General features: G+C 33.9%; 1 protein-coding gene across 1 annotated transcript in view; it reads right to left on the reverse strand.

Annotated features, from left to right (window-relative positions):
- Positions 1 to 22,638, reverse strand: part of LOC149790298 (uncharacterized) — a 38,249-nt gene that overhangs the window by 10,418 nt on the left and 5,193 nt on the right. The window contains exons 5-16 of the mRNA XM_089973442.1: positions 20,664 to 20,758; positions 16,254 to 16,319; positions 14,082 to 14,190; positions 13,394 to 13,426; positions 12,560 to 12,643; positions 8,814 to 8,905; positions 7,393 to 7,467; positions 6,447 to 6,576; positions 3,756 to 3,850; positions 2,437 to 2,499; positions 1,670 to 1,781; positions 405 to 437 (exon numbers count right to left, since the gene is read on the reverse strand). Of these exons, the coding sequence (XP_089829568.1) occupies positions 405 to 437; positions 1,670 to 1,781; positions 2,437 to 2,499; positions 3,756 to 3,850; positions 6,447 to 6,576; positions 7,393 to 7,467; positions 8,814 to 8,905; positions 12,560 to 12,643; positions 13,394 to 13,426; positions 14,082 to 14,190; positions 16,254 to 16,319; positions 20,664 to 20,758 (987 nt within the window). The remainder of the gene's footprint in view (positions 1 to 404; positions 438 to 1,669; positions 1,782 to 2,436; positions 2,500 to 3,755; positions 3,851 to 6,446; positions 6,577 to 7,392; positions 7,468 to 8,813; positions 8,906 to 12,559; positions 12,644 to 13,393; positions 13,427 to 14,081; positions 14,191 to 16,253; positions 16,320 to 20,663; positions 20,759 to 22,638) is intronic.

The raw sequence follows: 22,638 nt of genomic DNA on the forward strand, positions 1-22,638 counted from the left end.
AAAAGAGTTTTCCTATTTTGTGCAGTCTATCAGTAAAGAGAAGACTGCACAATGATTTAATGGGCATATTTGGACCACGCAGAATCACATAAAGTGATATATTCCCATCTTAAATATCAAAACGATGAAACTGCATATTCTATAGGCAGAGTGAACTGACTTTTTGATAATATATGCTACATATTCTTTCCATCGTTAGAATAATGACGAAAGATAACTCTCTTTCGCTTACAATCTCTCTCTCTCTCTCTCTCTCTCTCTCTCTCTTCACATACATGTACACGCATTGTCTTTCTCGCTGTCTCTGTCTTCCCTCCCACACACACACTCACACACACATACACACTCTGCCAGATCTTTAGAGTAAACGTCATTTGTTTTATTTGGAATAGTTAAAAGCTTACTTAGATCCTTTGGACACTCTGCCTCTGGCGTCACTGCAATTAAATGAAAAAGTTGCAATACATATTTTCCTTCCAAGACAATCAGCAAAGGCCAGATCTTCAAGGCGAAGAAAAAAAACCAGCTAAAATTGGTGTAAGCTAAAAATATACGGATAGGTGCACAGGCGCAAATCTGCCATTTTCGCAAGATTTGCAATGCACATCTGTACATTTCTTATCAGTTTCGAATTTATGTCACGATCAACATGGTACAACAAATGCTAAATTGTAACAGTAATGCTTTTGAGATATAATCGATAAAAGATAATCAAGAGAGTACTAAAGCGATTTTCCGCTCTTGGGCGTCAAATTTAGCATTCCTACGTCGGTTACAAAATATGAAATTCATTTTACGTCCTGTATACAGAAACTTAACATCCACAACAAAACTCTATATCTTGAATTTTTCAAAAAGCCATGTCAGGTATTACCGATTTACTCCAACAGAGAGAAGAACGAGCAGCCATTACTGCTGCACCTGAAGCCACAATGAGAGTAAAACGCGTTGGTTCATAATAGTGTTAGAGTTGGTCGCCACGTTGCCTAAAGAGTGGGTCAAAGTTGACAACCGAAGTTCATCTTGTTCCACCTATTTAATTATTTAGTTCGCCGATCGATTTCATCAACAAAAACAAAAGTTCACATTCGGTATCATCCCAGAGAGTATCAGCTACGGTACAGAGATATGTGGTCTCATCCCATACACTAAGAAATGCAGCCCCAATTTGGCCTTATCAAAAATAGTAACAATTACATCTAAATCTGCCTCATCCGATACACTAACAACTACAGTGGTCATTCGGTCTCATCCTAGATAGCAACAACTAGAGCGTTAATTCGGTCTCATCCTAGACAGTAACAACTACAGCGTTCATTCGGTCTCATCCTAGTTAGTAATAACTACAGCGTTCATTAGGTCTCATCCTAGACAGTAACAGCTACAGCGTTCATTCGGTCTCATCCTAGACAGTAACAACTACAGCGTTCATTCGGTCTTATCACAGACAGCAAGTACACGTTGTACTAATGAAAGTACAGCCTATCGACTAACGTTAGTGTACAACTTATTGACCTATAAAATCTTTTTCCTTTTGAGGAAGGTTGTATCAGAGTCAACATTGTATGTTTGGCTCAGTACTGACCCTTTGTCAACAATAATGTCAACAGTTACCTGGTCATATAGACCGGCATGCACACAGATAAAACAAGCGAGAAATTCTATCTACCAGTTGCATTGAAAAAGGCCTCGGATCCTGGACTGTTATTACATAAGTCTGAATCGCAGCACTTTGTAAGTGAATGGCTTGTATCACTCTGGCTGGATATAAACTGGCAGAACTGAAAGAGATACATACGGGTTAAAACCCATTTTACAAATGTAGAATAGGTGTTTAATCTACAACAATTAATAGCCGTTTGTAAAAAAATCAAATTCCAACTTAAGATATTCGATTTCATTGAAAGGCAATGCAGAAAATCAAAGACAGAAACTTTATATTTCTTTATTAGACATTTGTTTCGTAATCAATGAAACCGTTGCTTATCTTGGCTTGTATTGATCAATACAGTTGCATGAACTGATTCAGAGAAGTACCGTTTAAATGCCTCTTTAGATAAGCGAACATTAGGGTTTGGTTGTTGTCCAAAAGGGATTACTTGAATATGCATGTATTTTGCACCCAAGAATATTTGGCTGTAGTAATATGTGCGCCATCATCTGTCCACGAGATAAATCCAATATTCACATTGTGAATTTAATTAGGAACGTAGATATAAGGCACCTAAACAAACATACAACGGCCGTGAACAAATTCACAAAGCTCATAAAAGGCATGGACCTCTAATTTTCGTGAACATTCCTTCCATGAGCCTTGCATTAAAATGCTGCTTAGGAAATGAATATAAAGATCTTTGTTTCATACCAGAGAAATTATCTGATATGGTTTCAGTCCATTATTCAATGTGATAAAGCATGCTATATGCAAATTATTACCGGTCGTGAGGAACAACTGGAAGATAGATGCCCGAGACTAGGGTCCAGACTGGTTATACACATCTGTAGGAAGAGGTATGAATACATAAACAAGCTACAGACACACCAACCCCCCATATATATATATATATATATATATATATATATATATATATATATATATATATATATATATATATATATATATATGTGTGTGTGTGTGTGTGTGTGTGTGTGTGTATGTGTGTGTAGTGGGTCTGCAGTTTGTTTATATATATATATATATATATATATATAGAGAGAGAGAGAGAGAGAGAGCCAATTTTAAATACAAAATGTATGCACGCCTAAATATGTCTCGCTTGAACGACCTTGCCTGCTTTGTGTATTGAGAAAGCTCTGTATCTTTTACCTTTGAAGAAGATGAATTTGCATTATATTTTACAAAATCATGAAGATTGTCTCATTCTTAAACGAATGTTACCCGTATATATACCAACTGTATCGATAATGTAATTTGCTCTAGTTAACGTTTATACAATGACATAAATTGTTATCTCAGATGGAGAGGTACATTAATAGGTAAAATGTGCAATGGGCCGCTTTGAGGTGTGATGGCAAAAATTGCCTTGTAACAAAAGGATCAAATTTCTTGTATCGCTTTTAATATACCTTGATATTTAAACTGTCACCTGAATCATTTTGTAGCAGGATTTTAGTTTTAAGAAAGTTCAAATATGCTTGTTCTACCTCCAAAGCATTCAGCGACTTTTAAGACAAACATCCTCCATGAACAACAACATCCCCCACAAAAAATTACGTCTTATTCCTTATAAAATTGTACCTGTTAGGGTTGTAATCATTAAGATCGTTTGCTGTTAAGTTGCAATGTTGTACAAACCGAATCGCTCCAACTCTGCATGTTCATTTTGTATTAGCAGAGGAAAGTACGACGTGCTAGGCTATAGTCTGTTGTATGGACGTAGCACATACACTGCGAACGGTTAAGATTTTTTATATCTGGCGTTGTATATACCTCTTTATGAACTGTTATAGAAGTACATATTTATTTTGATGTGAATGTTTCTTCTACAAGATTGAACATTTATTTTATATATTTTTACATTTTAATTGGGCAAATATAATTCGGTATGTTATAGCCAGATTGTTGTTTATATATTTTCAACCCTATCCATATATACATACATATATAGGGAGCTGTCTGGAATGAGTACTTGGATGCGGTATGGGAAATCCTAATTATTCTGACCTTTCAAAGTTTAACAACATAAAGACACAGAGAAGAGGTAAATAAAAGCTGTTGAATACAATTAACTTACATCAGTAGCATCGTTACAATGATCCCAGTTCAGACAATGTTGCCCGTTAGCGAAATCATCACATTTCATGCACTTTCGAGTACGAGTATTAAAGGCTGTAATAAAGACGTATACGTATTAATTAATGTTTGGTGTTTTCGAAACAGAATCATGAGCAGGTTATGTAGTGCTGAACCAACTAGAGCCAGGTGCCTTGCCCAAAAAAGACACAAAAAAGTAGCCAACCCTGGCTGCACGAGGGTAGTATATATAAACCAGGACCATTTTGGTGCCCAGTCATTCACGCTAGTAACAGAGCCAACGTGACTACATATAAGCATTTGAGTATTAGAATGGTTTCTAAATTTAAGACTGTAATCTGTTTTGCAACTCCCTCATGTTGTCGATTCGATTAATGCGAAATTGCAATGCGCAATGAAGATTCAAATATTGACAAATGCAGTAAAGTTTAAGAATTTCAGATCCTATGAGAGTGTATTACTCGTGTATAGTCGATATACAAACGGAAACGGAAAACTGTTTGATATAACATAAAAGCCAGGTATTCACGGCCAGCGTGATCAAAGAGAACATAGTAAGATCATGATCCCCCATGCATGGAACATAGAAAATATAACAATACATGTAACAACAGACTTTCGATCAATGCATGAAACACTAAAACTCAGCAAAAGAAAATACAACATAGGTCTACATAAACTAGTTTGAGCAATACAACAGAATATGTCATATAATTTATGATGAAGTATACGTCATTGTGTAAATAGGATAGGGCAGTAAACATGTGCTCGTACAGCTGTTCACGATTCCATGTGTGAATAAGATCCGGGAGAATTTATGTTTGAGTACAATGGTTCACAATTCTATGTGCGAATATGATAGGGCAGAAAACATGTATGACTACAGCAGTTTACGATTTCTAGTCACTTTCAGCATATAAACTGAACGCATACAGGTGCTGGTTTGATTACATGTTGCAGTGGTCTCAACTGAAAGAATGAGACATATGGTATATAAATTATATTCCAGAGAGACTATCGAATACGATGAAATTACTCATTCCCGGAAAGCAACACAATATTTCCGAAAATGAGATAAAGACAATGCCAATGCATGGATAAATAGTGGCTTAAGTTTGCATGTAACATCAGAATTGACAGTACAAATTAATGGCAAGTTCAAACAATTATTATTCACACACACACACACACACACACACACACACACACACATATATATATATATATATATATTTACTATTGTAACGTCATAAATTTATCGAAGATGATTCTTTACGTGATTTATCATTATTCATATTCCTTTCGTTATTATACCAATAATTATGTTTTCTGGTGTGGAGATACCTATATACTATTTGTTTCCTTGGTATTACTTTTAAGTATTGTTTTTGATATTTTTACTCATCTTGGTCATACTGCCTCTACTATACATTATCATTTCATTGTCCATTACTGATGTACACCCAAAGTGAGATATTAATATTTTTTATCTCATATTCTGTACCTGTGTAAAATAAATCTTTTGCTACGTGTCACCTGCTTACAATGGCAACAACACACTTACAGTAAAAATGCTAAAGAAAGTCGTGCATCAAAGAAAAGGAGATAATCGGATACAAGAGAAAACAAAATAAATGTCTTTCCAAGTTCCTCAGAACGTTTTACTACTGCTGTTACAACTAACAAGAAATTCTTCAACTAGTTCAAATAATAATTGTAGTAATAATAATAATAAACAGACTAGAGTAAGAAAATGAGAAGTAGGCGCATTTAACATAAGCCTTATATTTCCATCCCAGCTAAAGATTCAAGTGGATTATCGTGAAAACAGAACGAAAGATAAAATTGATGACGATAATTATTCAGTATTCTAAACAATGACAGAAACAAATAAGCCTAAGATACATTTAAATGAGGACCCATGCTTTGACGAATGCACTGACTGAATAATATATCCACCTCAACAATAATTGTCTATAGAAGACAACGTCGCAACCAATCTAGTGCTATCAAACGCTAAGTCCAAGGCATTGCTTTGTTATGGCTACATGTACATATTGACTTTCCTGAAGACAAATGGGGTCTCAGAGGTACCAAGATGACTCTCAGGCAGTTTCTGCTGTTAATAGCCTTAATTGATTGAGGTATATTATTTGCTAACAGTCTCTATCCCATCGTGATCTGACCTATAATCTAGATAACTATAGATAATACTTTTTTGAATCCATTTTCTTGCATTCTGAATTGGTTGTTACAGCAACCATGAATATATAAAGATTGCGCCTGCATGTTTTAAACAACGATCTCGCTATTCGCTTTCAACAAATACCCAATGAAAATATATAAAAAATACACAGGTACCATCACATTACATATGCAAAAAAGCTATTACCAAATGTGAAAATATACATAGGTACCCACGCATAAATTAAACAAATAAGCTATACAGCACAAGATGAAATAATACACTTTTATAGACACACATATCTTTAAAAATAAGCGATATACACAAAAGATAAACATAATACAGAGATGCCAACACATATAATATATCAATAAGTGACAAACGTAAATTGAAAATAATACCCAGGTACACATACTAAATATACAAGTAATCGATATACTTAAAATGAAAAGAAAAACACAAATAGCAAGAATCAGCTAAACATACTGAGGCCACATCCATTCCTATTGCAAAGACTCGAGTAACAGCACTCCTCACATATAGTTCGACCGTGTGTTACACTCCCGGATGCATGAACTCCGTTGAGGGCTTTTTCGCATTCCGTTCGCTTGCATTGCTAAAACCACAAGATGCTAATATACAATTTACCAGTCTTTGAATAAAGGAAAATTTGTGAGGTAATTATGTTGTCTGAGACATTTACAAGAAGAACCAAACGATAAAACGTGTTCCTGCTTCAATTATTCTATTTATTTGCTATAGTTGACATGTACAAATTGATAAATATGAAAAGTGTTGCAAATTGTCAAATAAAGAATATGCAATATCAATTTTCAGGATGCATTTTTAAGGTTCACATTTCTATACATTTGTTGTCCCAGACAGAGGCATGGGCTTTATCAAAACAAATTCAGTTCCAAACGACGAACATTCGTTTGGAACCTTAACTACTCCTGAGATGGCTGCTGGGATATTTTTAAGTTTTATGTTTAACATTAAAATTAATCAATTTATAAATTTGAAATGGGATAAATAATTTCTTTTGACACAACGACGTTAAAGAAATGTCACCACTTACGTCTTACCTTTAATTTTTTTTAAAAATCTATGAATTACTCCTAGCTTGTGAGACGTAAACTTTTTAACTTGTTTATGCTAATAATCGTTTTTCTTGCTATCCTAATATACATTCCTGTTACATTGTTATATTACTTTAATGTACATTTGGAAGTTTTGCGGCAACAGTAACGAAACGAGTGATTGTTATCATAATTCTTTCTAGATCAATGCATATTCAACACAAGCTATGCGACACATTCATGCTAAAAGCCACATTGTTGCGGATATCGACGTATACTGTTTGCATGCTGGATAAATCTATGATAAGAATACATTTATAAATATATGCATATCGTTATGTTAAAAACGTTACCTGTTTGGACCTACAGCCCACGTCGATTAGAAGACCGGATGCAGTATCGCTTTGGTAGTGTCGAATATAGCAGGCCTATAATTGCAATATATATATATATATATATATATATATATATATATATATATATATATATATATATATATATATATATATATATATATATATGACTATGTGAAGATTTTATTTTTACATCAATATAATAGTGCATAGGGCTCTCAGTAATTGACTATATGATGAACAGCTATTGCAAGTCCATTTCATATGTGTATATTAGATAATGATATTTAGCAAACGGATCTACCTACCTACCTACATTTACATCACTGATTAGAAGACCAATATTTGTCAGCAGGTACATTTGGCATAATAAACTAGACAAGCCGTACAATAAATTAGATATCAATACTTAGAGCTAGAAACTCATTGTGAAGACGGATGCCAATAAAATAAAGTCAATTCAATAACCGTTGATAATTTTTCAAATGAACAACTTAAATCGTTTGTAATTTGATAAAATTGAATGAGATTATTAGACGTACATTTATGTGCATTGAAAACTCTCGTGCTATTCGAAGATAACAGAAGCAGCCATTTTAAAAAGATTTTTAGAATTCTCGACCACTTTATTACGGAGCGGTTGTCTTTATCACAATTGTTGAAAACCAAATATCAAATGCGGCTCGCAAATCATTTTAAATATGAATATTAGATGTGTAAAATATATATTGGCTTGAGTATCCTATCTTGCAATTTGAGGGAGGATTGTGACTCTAATAAACTGTCAAGTAACAAATTCCTCTTTCGTATCCTGGTAAAACTAAAAATTGGTAAGAACACATGAAATGCAATTAATGTTGAAGGCTTGTTTTAAAGGACACGAGCTTTGTAGCTTGGCGAAATCAAATGACCCTTGGACGAGGCAAACAGTGGTCAACAAATTATATTAGTCCAAATGTTAAGTTTTCTAATGGCGGTAGGACAGAAAGTGGTTTGGTACTGGAAGTGTGTAGCATGGAAATATGATCTGTGAAATTTCTTGGCAATAAAATGGTAACGGGTGTCTTTCTAACGATTGTCGGTTTCACGCATATACATATATACCTTATCGCCCACAATCATAAATATACCTGATTGCATAAAGTCATGTATTTGGTTACATACAAAGTCATATATACCTGATAGCATACATAATCGTATAACTAATTGCATAGTCATATATACTTGATTGAATATATGGTCATATGTACCATTTAATACAAAGTGATATATTACTTATTGCATGCATAGTTGTATACCTGATTGCACACATAGCATATGCACATTCTTGAATATATAATCATATGTACCTGAATACACACAGTCATCTGTACCTGATTATATAGTCATATTTACCTGATTGCACGCATGGTCATATCTACCTGATCTTGTTGACATATTTCGATTCTTCTGGCTTCATCCAAACTTTTTAATCCTTGCCCGGAAAAACAGGTTACGCGTTGACTGCTCACACCTGAATTATTATTTGGTAAGAATTTTAAGCTATGTTAACTTTCGACCTTCACATCTGACGTATATCTATATCTTATCTATTTAAGTACCTATATCTATATATATTGAGATATCTATCTCAATATATATATATATATATATATATATATATATATATATATATATATATATATATATATATATATATATATATATATATATAGAGAGAGAGAGAGAGAGAGAGAGAGAGAGAGAGAGAGAGATAATGAATCAAAAGTTTGAAAACAAAAAAAGGAATAAGCCAAACGTTTCCGGACTAAGAAAGATTACCTCGAACAGTCGTCGCCCTTGCCTTGTCAATGTTTTGAATCAAATGTTGACGACCACCATGACCCATATTATCTTCAAAGCAATACAGTGGGCACCACAATGTCATCAGCGTATGTGATTATATTAACAGGGAGAATACATTTTTGAATCAATCACCCAACAAACGCCTTAGCCGGTGCTGAAGTATTGATCACCCTGAGAGCAAAGCTGGTAGGTACACAATAGTTACTCCAGCAATTCTTTGAAAATCGTGATCACCTTGAGAGCAAAGATGGTAGGTACACGTGAGCTACTCCAACACTTCTTTTCAGATATTGATCACCTTGAGAGCAAAGTTGGTAGGTACACGTGCGTTACTCCAACAATTCTTTTGATGTATTGATCACCTTGAGAACAAAATAGTATGTGCACGAGATTTACTCCAAATATTCTTTAGATATGGATATGATTTTCATTCCACCATAATATTATTGTTGTAGGCATCAAACAAGCCTAATATATCTTTTCAATATGGAAATATAAGAACTGGGTTGTTTTGCGAACGGGCTCAGCATTTCTTACCTATGATATGATATCCAAAAGGAAAAAACCTTCAATTTGGCCTTTATGTTAACATAACGAATATCGTCTCGAAAGAAGAGACTCTCAACAACATAGTTACAGCGCTCAGCGTGAATGGGATTAAAGAATAATACTTTAGATTCGGCTATAGAAAATATACGATTACTGACTGAATCAGCATCGTCGGATACAAAGCTTAGACTGCCAACCACAGTACCTAAATTATAGTGCAAACTGTCCAGAGACACCGCCTTGACCCAACTGTAACTTTCTGACAACCCCAAACATTACAAGTTCACGTTGTACGTGCCACATCAAACTAAACTATAGTAGAGGATCAGGAACATACGTGAAACAGATGCAGTCTAAGATGCAATTAAATATAACGGAACACCTGTACGAAAGTTTCATTAACTTGAGTTACTTACAATAGTGTGGAAAAAAGAGTGAAAGGTATAAAGTAGGGTCATGATGGTCGGTTATAGCTAAGAATGAGAAAAACGTTTCGCCATGATATATCAATAGCTAGAGAGGCTGTTTTAGTTTTGAATTTAAGTACACAAGATCAATCCGGTATGCTCCAAAACATATCCAACTTTATTTTTCTCACTCAAAAGCAATAGATCTACAAATGGAACAAAACATTTTCCTCTAAGACCTAATTCTGTCTTTGTGTGCATAACTGACTACCATCAACGTGAATGACTGTTACCTTAGGAAAAGTTGTTGTATCACATATATTACATTTACTGATAAATATTTCATTTAACAAGCAGCACACATATTTCGTACAGTCAAACGTATCATTGACGTCGTGGATTCCTTGGGAGGAATTTATGGGTTTCTTTGCCAGTCTTTGCAGTTTGTACAATACATTTTGCCGTTCCATATGAAAAAGCACACAATTTAATGTTTCCACCTAACCTAAATTTGCTGATAATTTAATATTTGCGACTGCTTCTGAAAATGTGTCAGGCTAAATCGTGACTGGTATTGATTAAGCAAGGATGTACCGGTCCTTACACGGTGTATTGGTCCATACACGGTGAAAAGGTCCATACACGGTGTACTGGTCATTACGTGGTGTACTGGTCCATACATGGTGTACAGCTTCATACACGTTATACTGACCCATACACGTTGTACTGGTCCATACACGGTGTACTGGTCCATACACGGTGTAAGGATCCATACTAGTCGACCGCCAGTGAATGTGCATGCTCTGGTATCGGAGTTTTATCACCAGTGGAAGGGATGTTTATTGCATGTTAATGCAACCAAATACTCTGCAAATACAAATTTTGAATGAAAAGATGTATTCAATAATAAAATGCGAACTTTCATTAAACATTTGCAATTAATTGATGAACTAAATATTGTTTAAATGACTTCACACTTGTGTTATACTAAAATGGCTGAGTACAATGAGTGAAAATTATATTGCTTTAGAATACATTTGTCTTTTTATCTTTTCTAATGCAATTTTCATGAATGTGTTTTCTTTCCTGAAACATCTTGCTTAAATGTGCTTCCTCTTCTTGTAAGCTGTTCTAGATCATTTTGAGTTGAGGGACATAGGTAGCCGATTCTTGAAATGGTTTGGAATTGTACGCACATCAGCACAAATATGTTATTATGTGCCGACGTATCTTTCTTAAGGTGCCTTACCCAATAAGACACAATGTCTGCAGACTTAGGTTGATCCAAAGAAAGGATTAAAACCCACACCCTTTCACGAGTCTGTCACGCAAACAATTGAGCGACCTCATCCCATGTTGCCATTAGTTGCCCTTCCCACATGCATAAGTGTGTTTTGGGTCTGTTCTGTATCCACAAATGGACTAAAGTTATGGACCGTCGAAGAAGGTAACATTTGAGTATTTCTCTCTTCCAGGAAGAATGAGCTTATGTGCATGAGACTTTCATTTTGTGAGAGATAAAATAAGAATTCGCATTTTTAAAATATTTAACTTCTTTTGAATTCTAAATTTACATACAGTACTTGTACAGATCAAAGTGCAAGCCGCCGATATGGTCGTTACAAATGCTTCTTATTGTCAAGAACACATACCACTTCCTGGAGATAAAGACAGAATGCATCCGTATTGTCCGATTTCCGCAACCTGTCATGACACATCTGTCTCCAATACGGGAGAATTGCACATGCCAAAAGGGTGGACACTTTACACTACTGAGGCTGTGTTCAACGTACTATATTCCAGATCATTCAGGTTACGGAAACTCCCAAACGTATTACGGAACAACTACATATTAAGCGCGTATAAACTGGAGAATATTTCAGAAGCAACGCAAGAGTTGTTTCGTATCTTTTGCATTTATCTAGTATTATGTGTTATACAAATACAGCGTGATGTTTAACCCAGTTATCTCTTTAAGTCATGCATGTTTTTACGCCAACATTTATCACCAAAATGAAATAGGCATCATATACCAAGAAGTGGTTACAAAAGGGGTTATTGTCCAACGAAAGTTAGCACCTTGGAAAGATGAAGTGATATACAGACATATACAGCTATTAGTATAGGAACATGCAAAATACAGGTGATATAACGTGGGCAGGTGCCTTAAATGACAATTTTATTCAAATCGTATGTTGGCAGATAGTAGGTGATATTACCCGGGAATGAATTGCCTTGATTAGATCATTTGTTTGTGCCAAAAACGTACAAGTGCAACATACCAAAATGTACCTTATGGTGACTTAAATTGTAGTTAGTATACAACACATGAATCTATTAACAAAATGTTTTTGAACGGTGCTTACCTGAATGTAATGTTACCGATGGTGGCTTCATGGTGACAGTATGAGGAGTAGTATAAGCGTGTAGCGGGTTCTGTGTTGTGTAAACTGGGCATTAATATAAAATGGATTAATTTCCGTTTATATACTTGTACATATCAGATGCAAAACTTTCCACACGTTTTCTTCTACCTTCAACATTTATTCCAAAACATTCAAATTAATATTGATTGCTACTGCCATTACAAATACTGCTGCTGCTGTTGTTACTACTACTACTACTACTATTGATACGTCTATTTACGCTGCCATACTGCCAGTTTCACCACCACCACCAGGAACTCTAATTCGACATAGAACAGCACGTATACTAAGTTTGTATCGTTATCATCATTGTACCTATAGGTATGTATCATTATTGTCATTGTACTTCTAATTACGTATCGGTATCTTCACTGTTCCTATACATATATAACACACGTCACTGTATCTGTAAACATTGTACCTATGCATATGCATCACTATCATCACTGTAAGCATGTATCACTATCGTCACTGTACCTATAAATATATATCACTATCGTCACAGTATGTATTAGTAGGTATCAGTATCATGATTATACTGATAAGTATATATTTACTGTACTCACTGTACATTCAGCATTAGCTTTATTTTTTTTGTCGTTGAAGCTAGGACTTTGATCACATCTATATTTTACGCAAACTGTTAACGTCTCTCTCTCTCTTTCTCTCTCTCCTTCTCTCTCTCTCTCTCTCTCTCTCTCTCTGAGATACATGCTCACACATTTTGCAAAAGAAGCTAAGTATTTCCAACATAAATATTTTAATCTGGCTTACACTGATTACTTGGACAGGTTGCTAATGGTGTCACTGTAAATGGATAAAACAAAATCACATTATGCATGAAACGTATTGCACAATAAACATAGTTTTATCTTTATCCTAAGTAAATATATTTCAATTGTTCAATTTATAAAACCAATATGAAATTATTTTTTTTTTCAGTTAAACCTTGACTTTGCATGCAAAACCATGTAAAGTTTGTCACGTGGTCCACATTGTTCACGCGTCTGGAGTGCTTGCATTTGTAAGTTGCAGCTCAGAGTTAAAGTGTCAGCAAGATTTTTAAAAGAAGGTAAACTCAAGATTATCGTCAACTGATTTAATGAAAATGAGAATCTATTTGGATTTCAGGAAAGCTCATCATTTGTAATATCTCATTGTTTGAATATATTTTTCTGCATGAAATATTTTTTTGAATTTATAAGCATGGAAAAAATAAATCTGCCTCAGACAGAAAACAGACTTAGTTGCGGCCGCTAGGACAGAAAGCAGTCCTAAATGAAGATTCTAGGATGAAATTGAAAGCAGAAAATGCTGCTGGGACAAATATTATAGACCATTTTCTCCCTTATCCTTTTTCAATGTGAAATTCTATATTATAGTCACATGCCCATAACACCACATCCACGTGGTTCCTTCATTATAGGCACATTTTACTTTAGAAAGTGTGAGAATGGCTTACCAGTAGCACTAAAGAATTTTTCTGATCCGGGACTTCTGTTACAAAAATCAGAGTCACAACAAGTTGTATGCGAGGAACCACCAGTACTGTTGGCTATAAATTGGCAAAACTGGAACGAAATTTTAAAAACTGAAATTCACATGCATGAAAGATATACGAATATCCATACCCTTTAAAATACATCAAATCATTGCAGTTGTAGGCTGAAAAGAGCATACCATTTAATCCCATTGATATACAGAGTTGTATTTAGAAATGAAATAGAAATTTGAATTTTCTACAACTTTGATATATGCCCTAGTTCTCTCCACTCTTTGCAAAAGATTTTTGTTTAGTTGGAAGATAGAGAGTGGCTAATTAATTTTGAAAAAGGTCGTATACACATGCTACAGACAACTTAGAGGATGAACATCAGAGCACCAACATTCCTTTTTCATAGTATGTTTCCGTAAGCTGTGTCGCTGACTAGCTATAGTGCATGACTTCATTAGTACAATTCCTAATTACCTAACCATTTTTAATTTTTTTTATGACCGAATGTCTTGATTAAAAGAAATATATACAAAGCTGCATTGAGGACCTTGCTGCAGTCAATGTAATTTTACTCGTCACTTGTTCCAAACTTTACCACGGTTATCAAATTTTAACCCGAAGATGATTAACGCCGTAGCTGCAATTGCTGGTATCGATCGTATGAACGATTTATCATTGATATACCTCGATATGTATACATGTTTTCACTGAAAGCAAACGAGGCTTCAATGTACTATTGATCTTTGCCATCATTACGTTTTAATTAACATTGCACCCGATCATACGATTAATTTTATCTTCCACATCTCGAACTTTCCCTCTCCGTTGATCGATATGTCTGTAAAATGTATAGGTCCAGAGACAGATATCATCGTATGGCAGGCGAAAATCCGCTACGCATGTTTTTTTACGGTTTTACTCCCATATCGTGCCTCGATGGTTCATAGGTTGGTGGGGGGGGGGGGGGCTGAATTGCGGAGAATCCTTTGGACATGTTTAAAAAATAACGTTTGAAGAACCTCAGACACACGCTAACAAAGCAAGACAGTAAATTAAATAGATCACAATATGTGTTTACTTCCTAACGAAGAAAGCTACCATACTGTCTCGTCAGGCTATTGAAACTTTGCATTATTGGTGATGTGAACACTGTATGTAAATCCCAATGAAAGTGTACACATACATTTACGACGCCCCAGCTTCTGTTAGTCTACTTGGTGTAATTTCCGCTTACTTCGTTAGTGATAATCAGTGGAATGTCATAACTGATCTTTAGGGTTTAGAAGCAATAGTCTGAAACAATGTTGATGCGTGTATTAATATCCCACGGGTGGATATAGATATAACAACAATATCGGCATAACAAGTTGCTTTATACTAACATATCATCTTTAAATTGTTATTTCAGGTTGCACATATATATTTTCGTCAACTGATCGTTTCCAGTGGTGGGTTGGGTGTTGGTGGATGTAGCAAGGATTAAAAGGTTTTCCGCGTGAATTGTTGTGGTCACAAAAGCTAAAACAAACATCTGTTTATCTCTTACAAGCGTTTCTCATTATAAATTATCTTCTATTGATATCACGTATGATTGCGCATCCTTCCTTATCAGGATGCTCATCTGTATGCAACCATATCAATTTCTATTTGCTAATACAAAATTGAATTCCTTGTCTATTAAACACCTTAAAATATTGATATTATATACATCGTATCTGAATACATCGAACATGTTGAGAGATATAAAATGACAAAGCATCTCTCGACAGACAAATACTTTTGTTTTATATATGACTTTGTGTTCTAGTAGAAACTCACGATTGTCAGCATGACCACATATTGACATCAAATTCATCTCACAAAATAAAATTTATGCTGGTAGGCAGAATTATGCATTTTTAAAGAAAAGAGAAAGAGAAGACATTGACATTTATATATAAATGTAATGTAAACTTACGTTCATAAATATTTACCTTCATACATCCTTTCCTCACTCTTTACTTCGGCACATACATACCTGACATCATGCATATATTTAGATCGAACTACCTACTTACATCCACTTATGGTTATATAAGTATACATATACGGACAGACAGACATTTAAAGTTATCTAGTACGCAAAAGTGAAATATTTACCATCCTGCTGAAACAGCCCAATGTGGATCGGATACTAGTGACATCGCTTACACTGGTCATACACATCTACAAAGAAATGTGAAATAATTAGCTTTGTACATGGAACTGAAAACAACACAGATCTTCATAGTCTGTCATAAAATAGAACATCACATCAGGGATTTTATGTTGTGGCTAATGTAAAGTTTATAAAAACATGTAGGGTAGGAGATTAATTGTACGTGTTAATATCTTTACGATTCTTCGGTCAAAAACTAACGACATTAATCAAAACCAAGAAGTTTTGTAAAACTTAAAAATAATTTAATTATCAAAGATATAAATGAAAATGTGAATAGAACTTACAATATTATGAAGGGAATCTCAAATAATACGTAAAGGTTCTATTTAAGTCCAAAAGAAAGAAACAATCTTGTCTATATTACAGAACCGGAAACGTACTGGTCCACGCAGAATCGTAACGTCAAAATGGCGTTGTCCAGACCTCCTTTGAATAATTCACAATAGTTCCAAACTAATATTGCAGTCCAATAAGTACGTGTTATTTTCACTGAACAATCTAAACATGTTTTTTGTTTCCTCTCAAAGAATGTCTAAGTACAAACAAGCACTCATGCAGACTTGGTTTTACAACTGGAATATAATAAATAAAATGTACTCCAACATAGCAACACATTCTCAATGATTAGTTCTATCCTCATATACACTTTCAAAAGTCTGTTGCTATTTCATGTTGCAAGAAACAAACCACGTGACAGATGTTAATACTCAGTCTAATATTTCAAAATGCCAATTCATGTGACTTAACTTATCACGTAGGAACAAGCTTCTTCTAAGATACCACCTGACTGATCTGTCCAATGGGAAAACGACCAAATCACGTAACATATGTACTAATAATTTCACTATTAATCACTGTCAACACATGCATCAGCATCTGTTGATAGGTCCTATGTAATTTTGCTTTCTTTAATATTTTAAAATGGATCATGTGCATCTCACCTACAAAATCCCGCTTAGATAGTCAATAAAACTTACAGCCATAAATAAACATCGATTTTAGTAACTTTGCTAATTGACTAATTCATCCTGTTTGATCATTATGTGCTTTGATAAGAAAGTGAAAATCTCTTTCATTATAAGTTATTAACTTTCTATCATGCATAAATAAATAGTATCAGAAAAAACAGAAAAAGCCACTATAAGAATGTTGCTTTTGTTGATTTCACTGTTGAATATTAAAGAATAATATACAAATAAATGATACCAGCAAATGAGGAGGGAGGTATTTTATGTCGTTGAAAGCATTGATCTTCTGAATTGTGTACATGAATGTGACATATAAAAATGTGAACAAAAATTGGAGAAAGGCAACATGGACGCATGAGATGACCGAATGTGCAGGCAACCGAAGAATGAATATCCTATGATAAACATAATGGAAGAAAGGATAACATCCCGATCTTAAATGTGAATTTGGAAAAATCAATAAAACTTAATTAAATGAGTTACACTTAACATTAATGTATAATATGCTAGAATGTATTACAGATTTTAACCGCAAAATGCTGTATACGTTTCGCAACATAAATCAAAGGATGCTTCAGATGTGGATAAAAGTGATGGGCGTTCGATAATTTAGAAGATGAAAAAACAAAACGTTCTAAACGTTGTCATGGATTATATTGCGGTGATTTCCAATGCAAAAACAGTTCATATAGTTCAACACCACTCATTAGTAGTGGAAGGTGGATGCTTGATGAAAATGAGAGAGACAGAGACAGAGATGGTGGGGTGTGGACGGGACAACAGCGATTTTCCAGAAGAATAAAGGCTGGAGAAATAATAAGTTTAAAACAAGATCTTGAACGGTTTACAGAAAAGGCACAAATAAAGTACAGCAAGAGAACACGGAAGTGAGGAAGAGTGTAAAAGTATCAGTCTGAGAAGACAACAAGAACAAGATGGAAGAGAAATCATGAATGAAAGGTAAATAGAAACAATGATGCCTTCTATATTTACTTCAGTGACCTTAAAACGCGTGCCGAAATCATTGTCAAAAGTAAACGTGTTCAAAACTATGTTAAGGGTACATAGATGAAACAGAAACAGGAACACGGACCAAATAATATCTTTGAGGAGGTTTCGATCATTTCGCAACCCCCCCCCACCCCCGATGATAATGAAAAGGATAGCGTTTGAAATAATTTGTTTGAGGACCACATCACTCAGTTTTGGCGTAAGATCGCAGAACCAACGAAAGGGGTTTGAAACTATTTATAGTCTGCACATGAATATCGCGTTTTAAAAGATACATTGAACAGTGTTCCATTTAGAGTTTCCAGCCAGCTAAAGTCAAATCTATATTCGTTTAGTACTGACAACCAGGCCAGTAAAGTATATATAAACAATAAACACAAAAAAGAAATGCTTAGTCAAACAAATTATACTATTTGTATATATCCAGCAACAATGCACCATGCTTGGGCATTCAATAAGAAAGACAACTATAAGCTTATTAATCTGTTGTGGTCATCAACGTTTAACATGCTGAACTTTAATCTGATCATTATAGTTTTGAAACAGTGATGACAATAGATTAATAATTAACAATTTCAGCTTATAACCTTGGAGTTACGAAAAAATAACAACATTAAACATAACATCAATATTTTAATTCAGCTACATGAAACATCAAGGATATCTGCACAAATGGTGTTTGTGCGAAGGACAAACTTTACCGTCCTCATTAAAAGTTTAAAATGTGTCACTTGTTAATAAGATTGTTTTAGAGCCTGAATGTGAACGTAATATACAATGACCTTATTTCTCTGATAACATGGATAGAGAAACGTATTACAAAATCTTGAAGGAGTTTGAAGAAATTCGTTATCTGTATATGGTCAATAATTACCAACAAACAAAAGCTAATACTATGTATGGCAAAGATAACATTTTCTTATAGAAGTCAGTAAACAAATTACCAATTGGTTCAGACGCAGCACTTGAATAACTAAATTTGGGAAATGTTTTGTGAGGTAATAAAAGGCGATATTTAATTAAGATTTGTTAATGTTGTGCATCGCAAAATGAAAATAATTTGGAGAAAGAAAATTTTAATATTCTATTTGCATTACAATAAAATACGTGAAATAGTTTTTAAAAACACATCTGATACTTGATTATTCCAAATTTTAATATGAAGGACCAAACTGGAATGTGCTGAATAATTTGTTTCCTGTCAATGCGCTAATGAAATCGTATCCTTTAACGGTTTATCGTACTTTCTTTTTCATTATATCAGCTAAGTATTCGATGCATCGTTACTAAATATAATAGAAAATGTTGGACTTCTTGAACACGAATTTGATTTAGATAAGCAAAATAGTAAAATAATACTATTCAGATCACTGATGGAAAGATGAATAATTTACGTTATTTATGATTTACTTTTATCGATTCAGATTGTTACAAAAGATACGCAAAATTGTAGAAGTTTTCTTTATTCGTAGTTGTTTGCTTGCGTCATACTTTTGACTAATATATATATATATATATATATATATATATATATATATATATATATATATATATATATATATATATATATGCAAACACTTCATCGAAGATGAAATAGTCGTTCACATAATGTTTTGCATTTTTCTATTTAACATAACTTAGCGGGTCATTTTGAATCCAACCTACAATGGTGTTTAAAGCGCACTTGTGGAACTTAGATTTGTTTATGTAGGTGAGTATTGAAATAGTTCTGTCTAATTATACGATTGTTGGTAGTGGTATGTTTCAGGCAAGTTTTGGGTCAACAGGGTCGGTTTTTAAGAAAAAAATATTCTTCGTTAAAGTTGTTGCTTTGTCAACATTACGTTTCGTTACTATTTACACGGTACTTTGAGACAGCGTAGTTATTTCGTTATCAGTTGCATTTTAAAGCATTTAATAGTGCACCGACAAACACATAACATCTTGTAAATTAATACTACCCCCACTCCACCAGAATCAACCTAACGCATACCTCTCTCATCACTAGAAAATAGAGGATATTACGCGGGTGCTAATTTAATAATTTTATCTGTTAATTTAATAAAAGTACCTGTTCGACGCTGCATTCTGGTAGTAGTATGCTATATTATTCAACGTGTTAAGTTTATTTTGTACTGGATGAACATGACTTTAAGTTTTTTTAAATATCATGAAGAACTTTGTATTAACTTGTTTGCTGCGAAACGTTTTATCAAATTGCATTGAATGTTATGCATTGCACTATTTGATGTGGTACATTTATTAGATTTCATTGAGCGTTATTCAACAGCAAATGCGGTTTCCATGCTTGACAGTGTTCAAAATTAGTTTGGACGGTGTCTTGGGAATTATTCAGTATTGACTACTTACCTCATTAATATCACTACAATATTCCCATCTAAGACAGTAATAGCCAGAGGAAATATCGTCACATTTCATGCATTTCCTTATACGGGTATCGGCAACTACAATTAGAAATGACTCACGCATAGCAAACGTGAACAACTGATGCACTTCTTTGTCTTTACATAACGCGACGGTAGATCGGACACTACGGTGTTTACTCTAGTGAAGGCTTCATAATATGTGAATACTATTACACAGTGTGGCAAACATGCCATGTTGTGGGCGTGGTTTTAATATACATTGTGGTTAGTTCTGTTATAACCTTCATGTGTGAAAGGGTGGTTGCGAAAAGACTGTGAACATTGTATGTCGTTCAATATTCATTTGATCGAACGCTGTGGACGAAGAAGTAATAAGGACTCACATGTCAAAATCACCATTTTTTTGTTGTTTTGTTTATAAAAATGGGGCACATTTAGCTTTAAGAATTAAAGACTGGCTGCATATGCAGTGTGTCAGTTTTTATATTTCCACAGAAGAATAAATATTCATCTCGTACACGATAATGGTTTTTAATTGATAGAATGATCAATGGATAATAATACTTTTTTTTCTTATGCGAAAGAGACACTATACGTAAGACTTTAAACAAGATGCATCGATCAATTAATTAAAGTTGATGTTAACTGCAATATTACATTATGATTAGAACGGTAAAAACTAGTGTCCTAAAAACTCAAAATAATTTATACTACAGAAATGGAAGGCATTATTGCGTATTACCAGCTTATACTATTCATTTGAATGCAGGGTGTTTTGAATGTACTATTTAATCAGACAATATTTTGTTTCTTTTTTTCTTTCAAGTATTCATCTCAGTTGCGGTAAAAATCTTGCGATCGCCTATCAACAACAATCTCTAAAATAACTTTTGTTTATTCGAAATTCCAAAAAGGTAGCTGCCCACTCTTAACTCTGACAAGAAGTCAGTCGTTACGTACTGCCATTTGCTGCGCTTTATTTGCTTAAGTGGGTATATGCAGCTTCAATGTTCAAGAGACGCAAGAGTTTACCGTGTAACAAATTAGTTATTTTTATTTCATAGCGAAAGCACAATCCAGTCTCAATTAACAATGTGTTTAAATAAAGTGATACAAATTGTTAAAAAAAATAGATGAGTTCTATACAAAAAATGGCCATAGTAATGAGTAGGCATATCATTTTTGTTCAGCTTATTCATTTTATCAAATTTCGAGTTTAGCAAACAAAGACGTCTACAGCCAAGACGTTCAGTGAAATTAAAGTTTATGTTAGTGCGTTATCTACATAGTAATTGATCTGTAATACATTAGTGTGCGAATTACAATGTCCAGGAAAGCAATCGTTTAAAAAGTCGCCAGTTTCTAAGAAATATCATTTGTATTTATTGTACAACAAGCTAACAATGAACAGAAATAGACAATCCCCTACCTATATAATTTATATATTTCTGAGATTATGTCATCAAACCATTCATTATTAATATTATTGTCACAGATAGCAATCACAACTAAATAACTTACATGTATAAATTAAGGCAATAACACACGCGTAAATTAAGGCAATGACTTTCATAGATAAATTAAGGTGATAACATATGTATAAATTAAGGCGATGGCGCACATGTATAAATTAAGGAAATACACTTTATAAATTAAGGCAATAAGACATGCATAATTAAGGCAATAACACATGTATAAATTAAGGAAATAACACATGTATAAATTAAGGAAATAACACATGTATAAATTAAGGCAATAACACATGTATAAATTAAGGCAATAAAGCGTATCAATTAAATCAATAACACATCTATAAATTAAGGCAAAACCACATGTATAAATTAAGTGAATGACAAAACATTACATTCAGCTACTAAACCTTAAAACATGAAAAAATGAAATTTCGTCAGGTGCTTGTTAACACAGCACAACATTTTTAATTTCCCCTTGCGTTATTA

This window comes from Sinohyriopsis cumingii, chromosome 10 (genome assembly GCF_028554795.1).
Source record: "Sinohyriopsis cumingii isolate HCF-2022 chromosome 10, ASM2855479v2, whole genome shotgun sequence".
NCBI lineage: Eukaryota > Metazoa > Mollusca > Bivalvia > Unionida > Unionidae > Sinohyriopsis > Sinohyriopsis cumingii.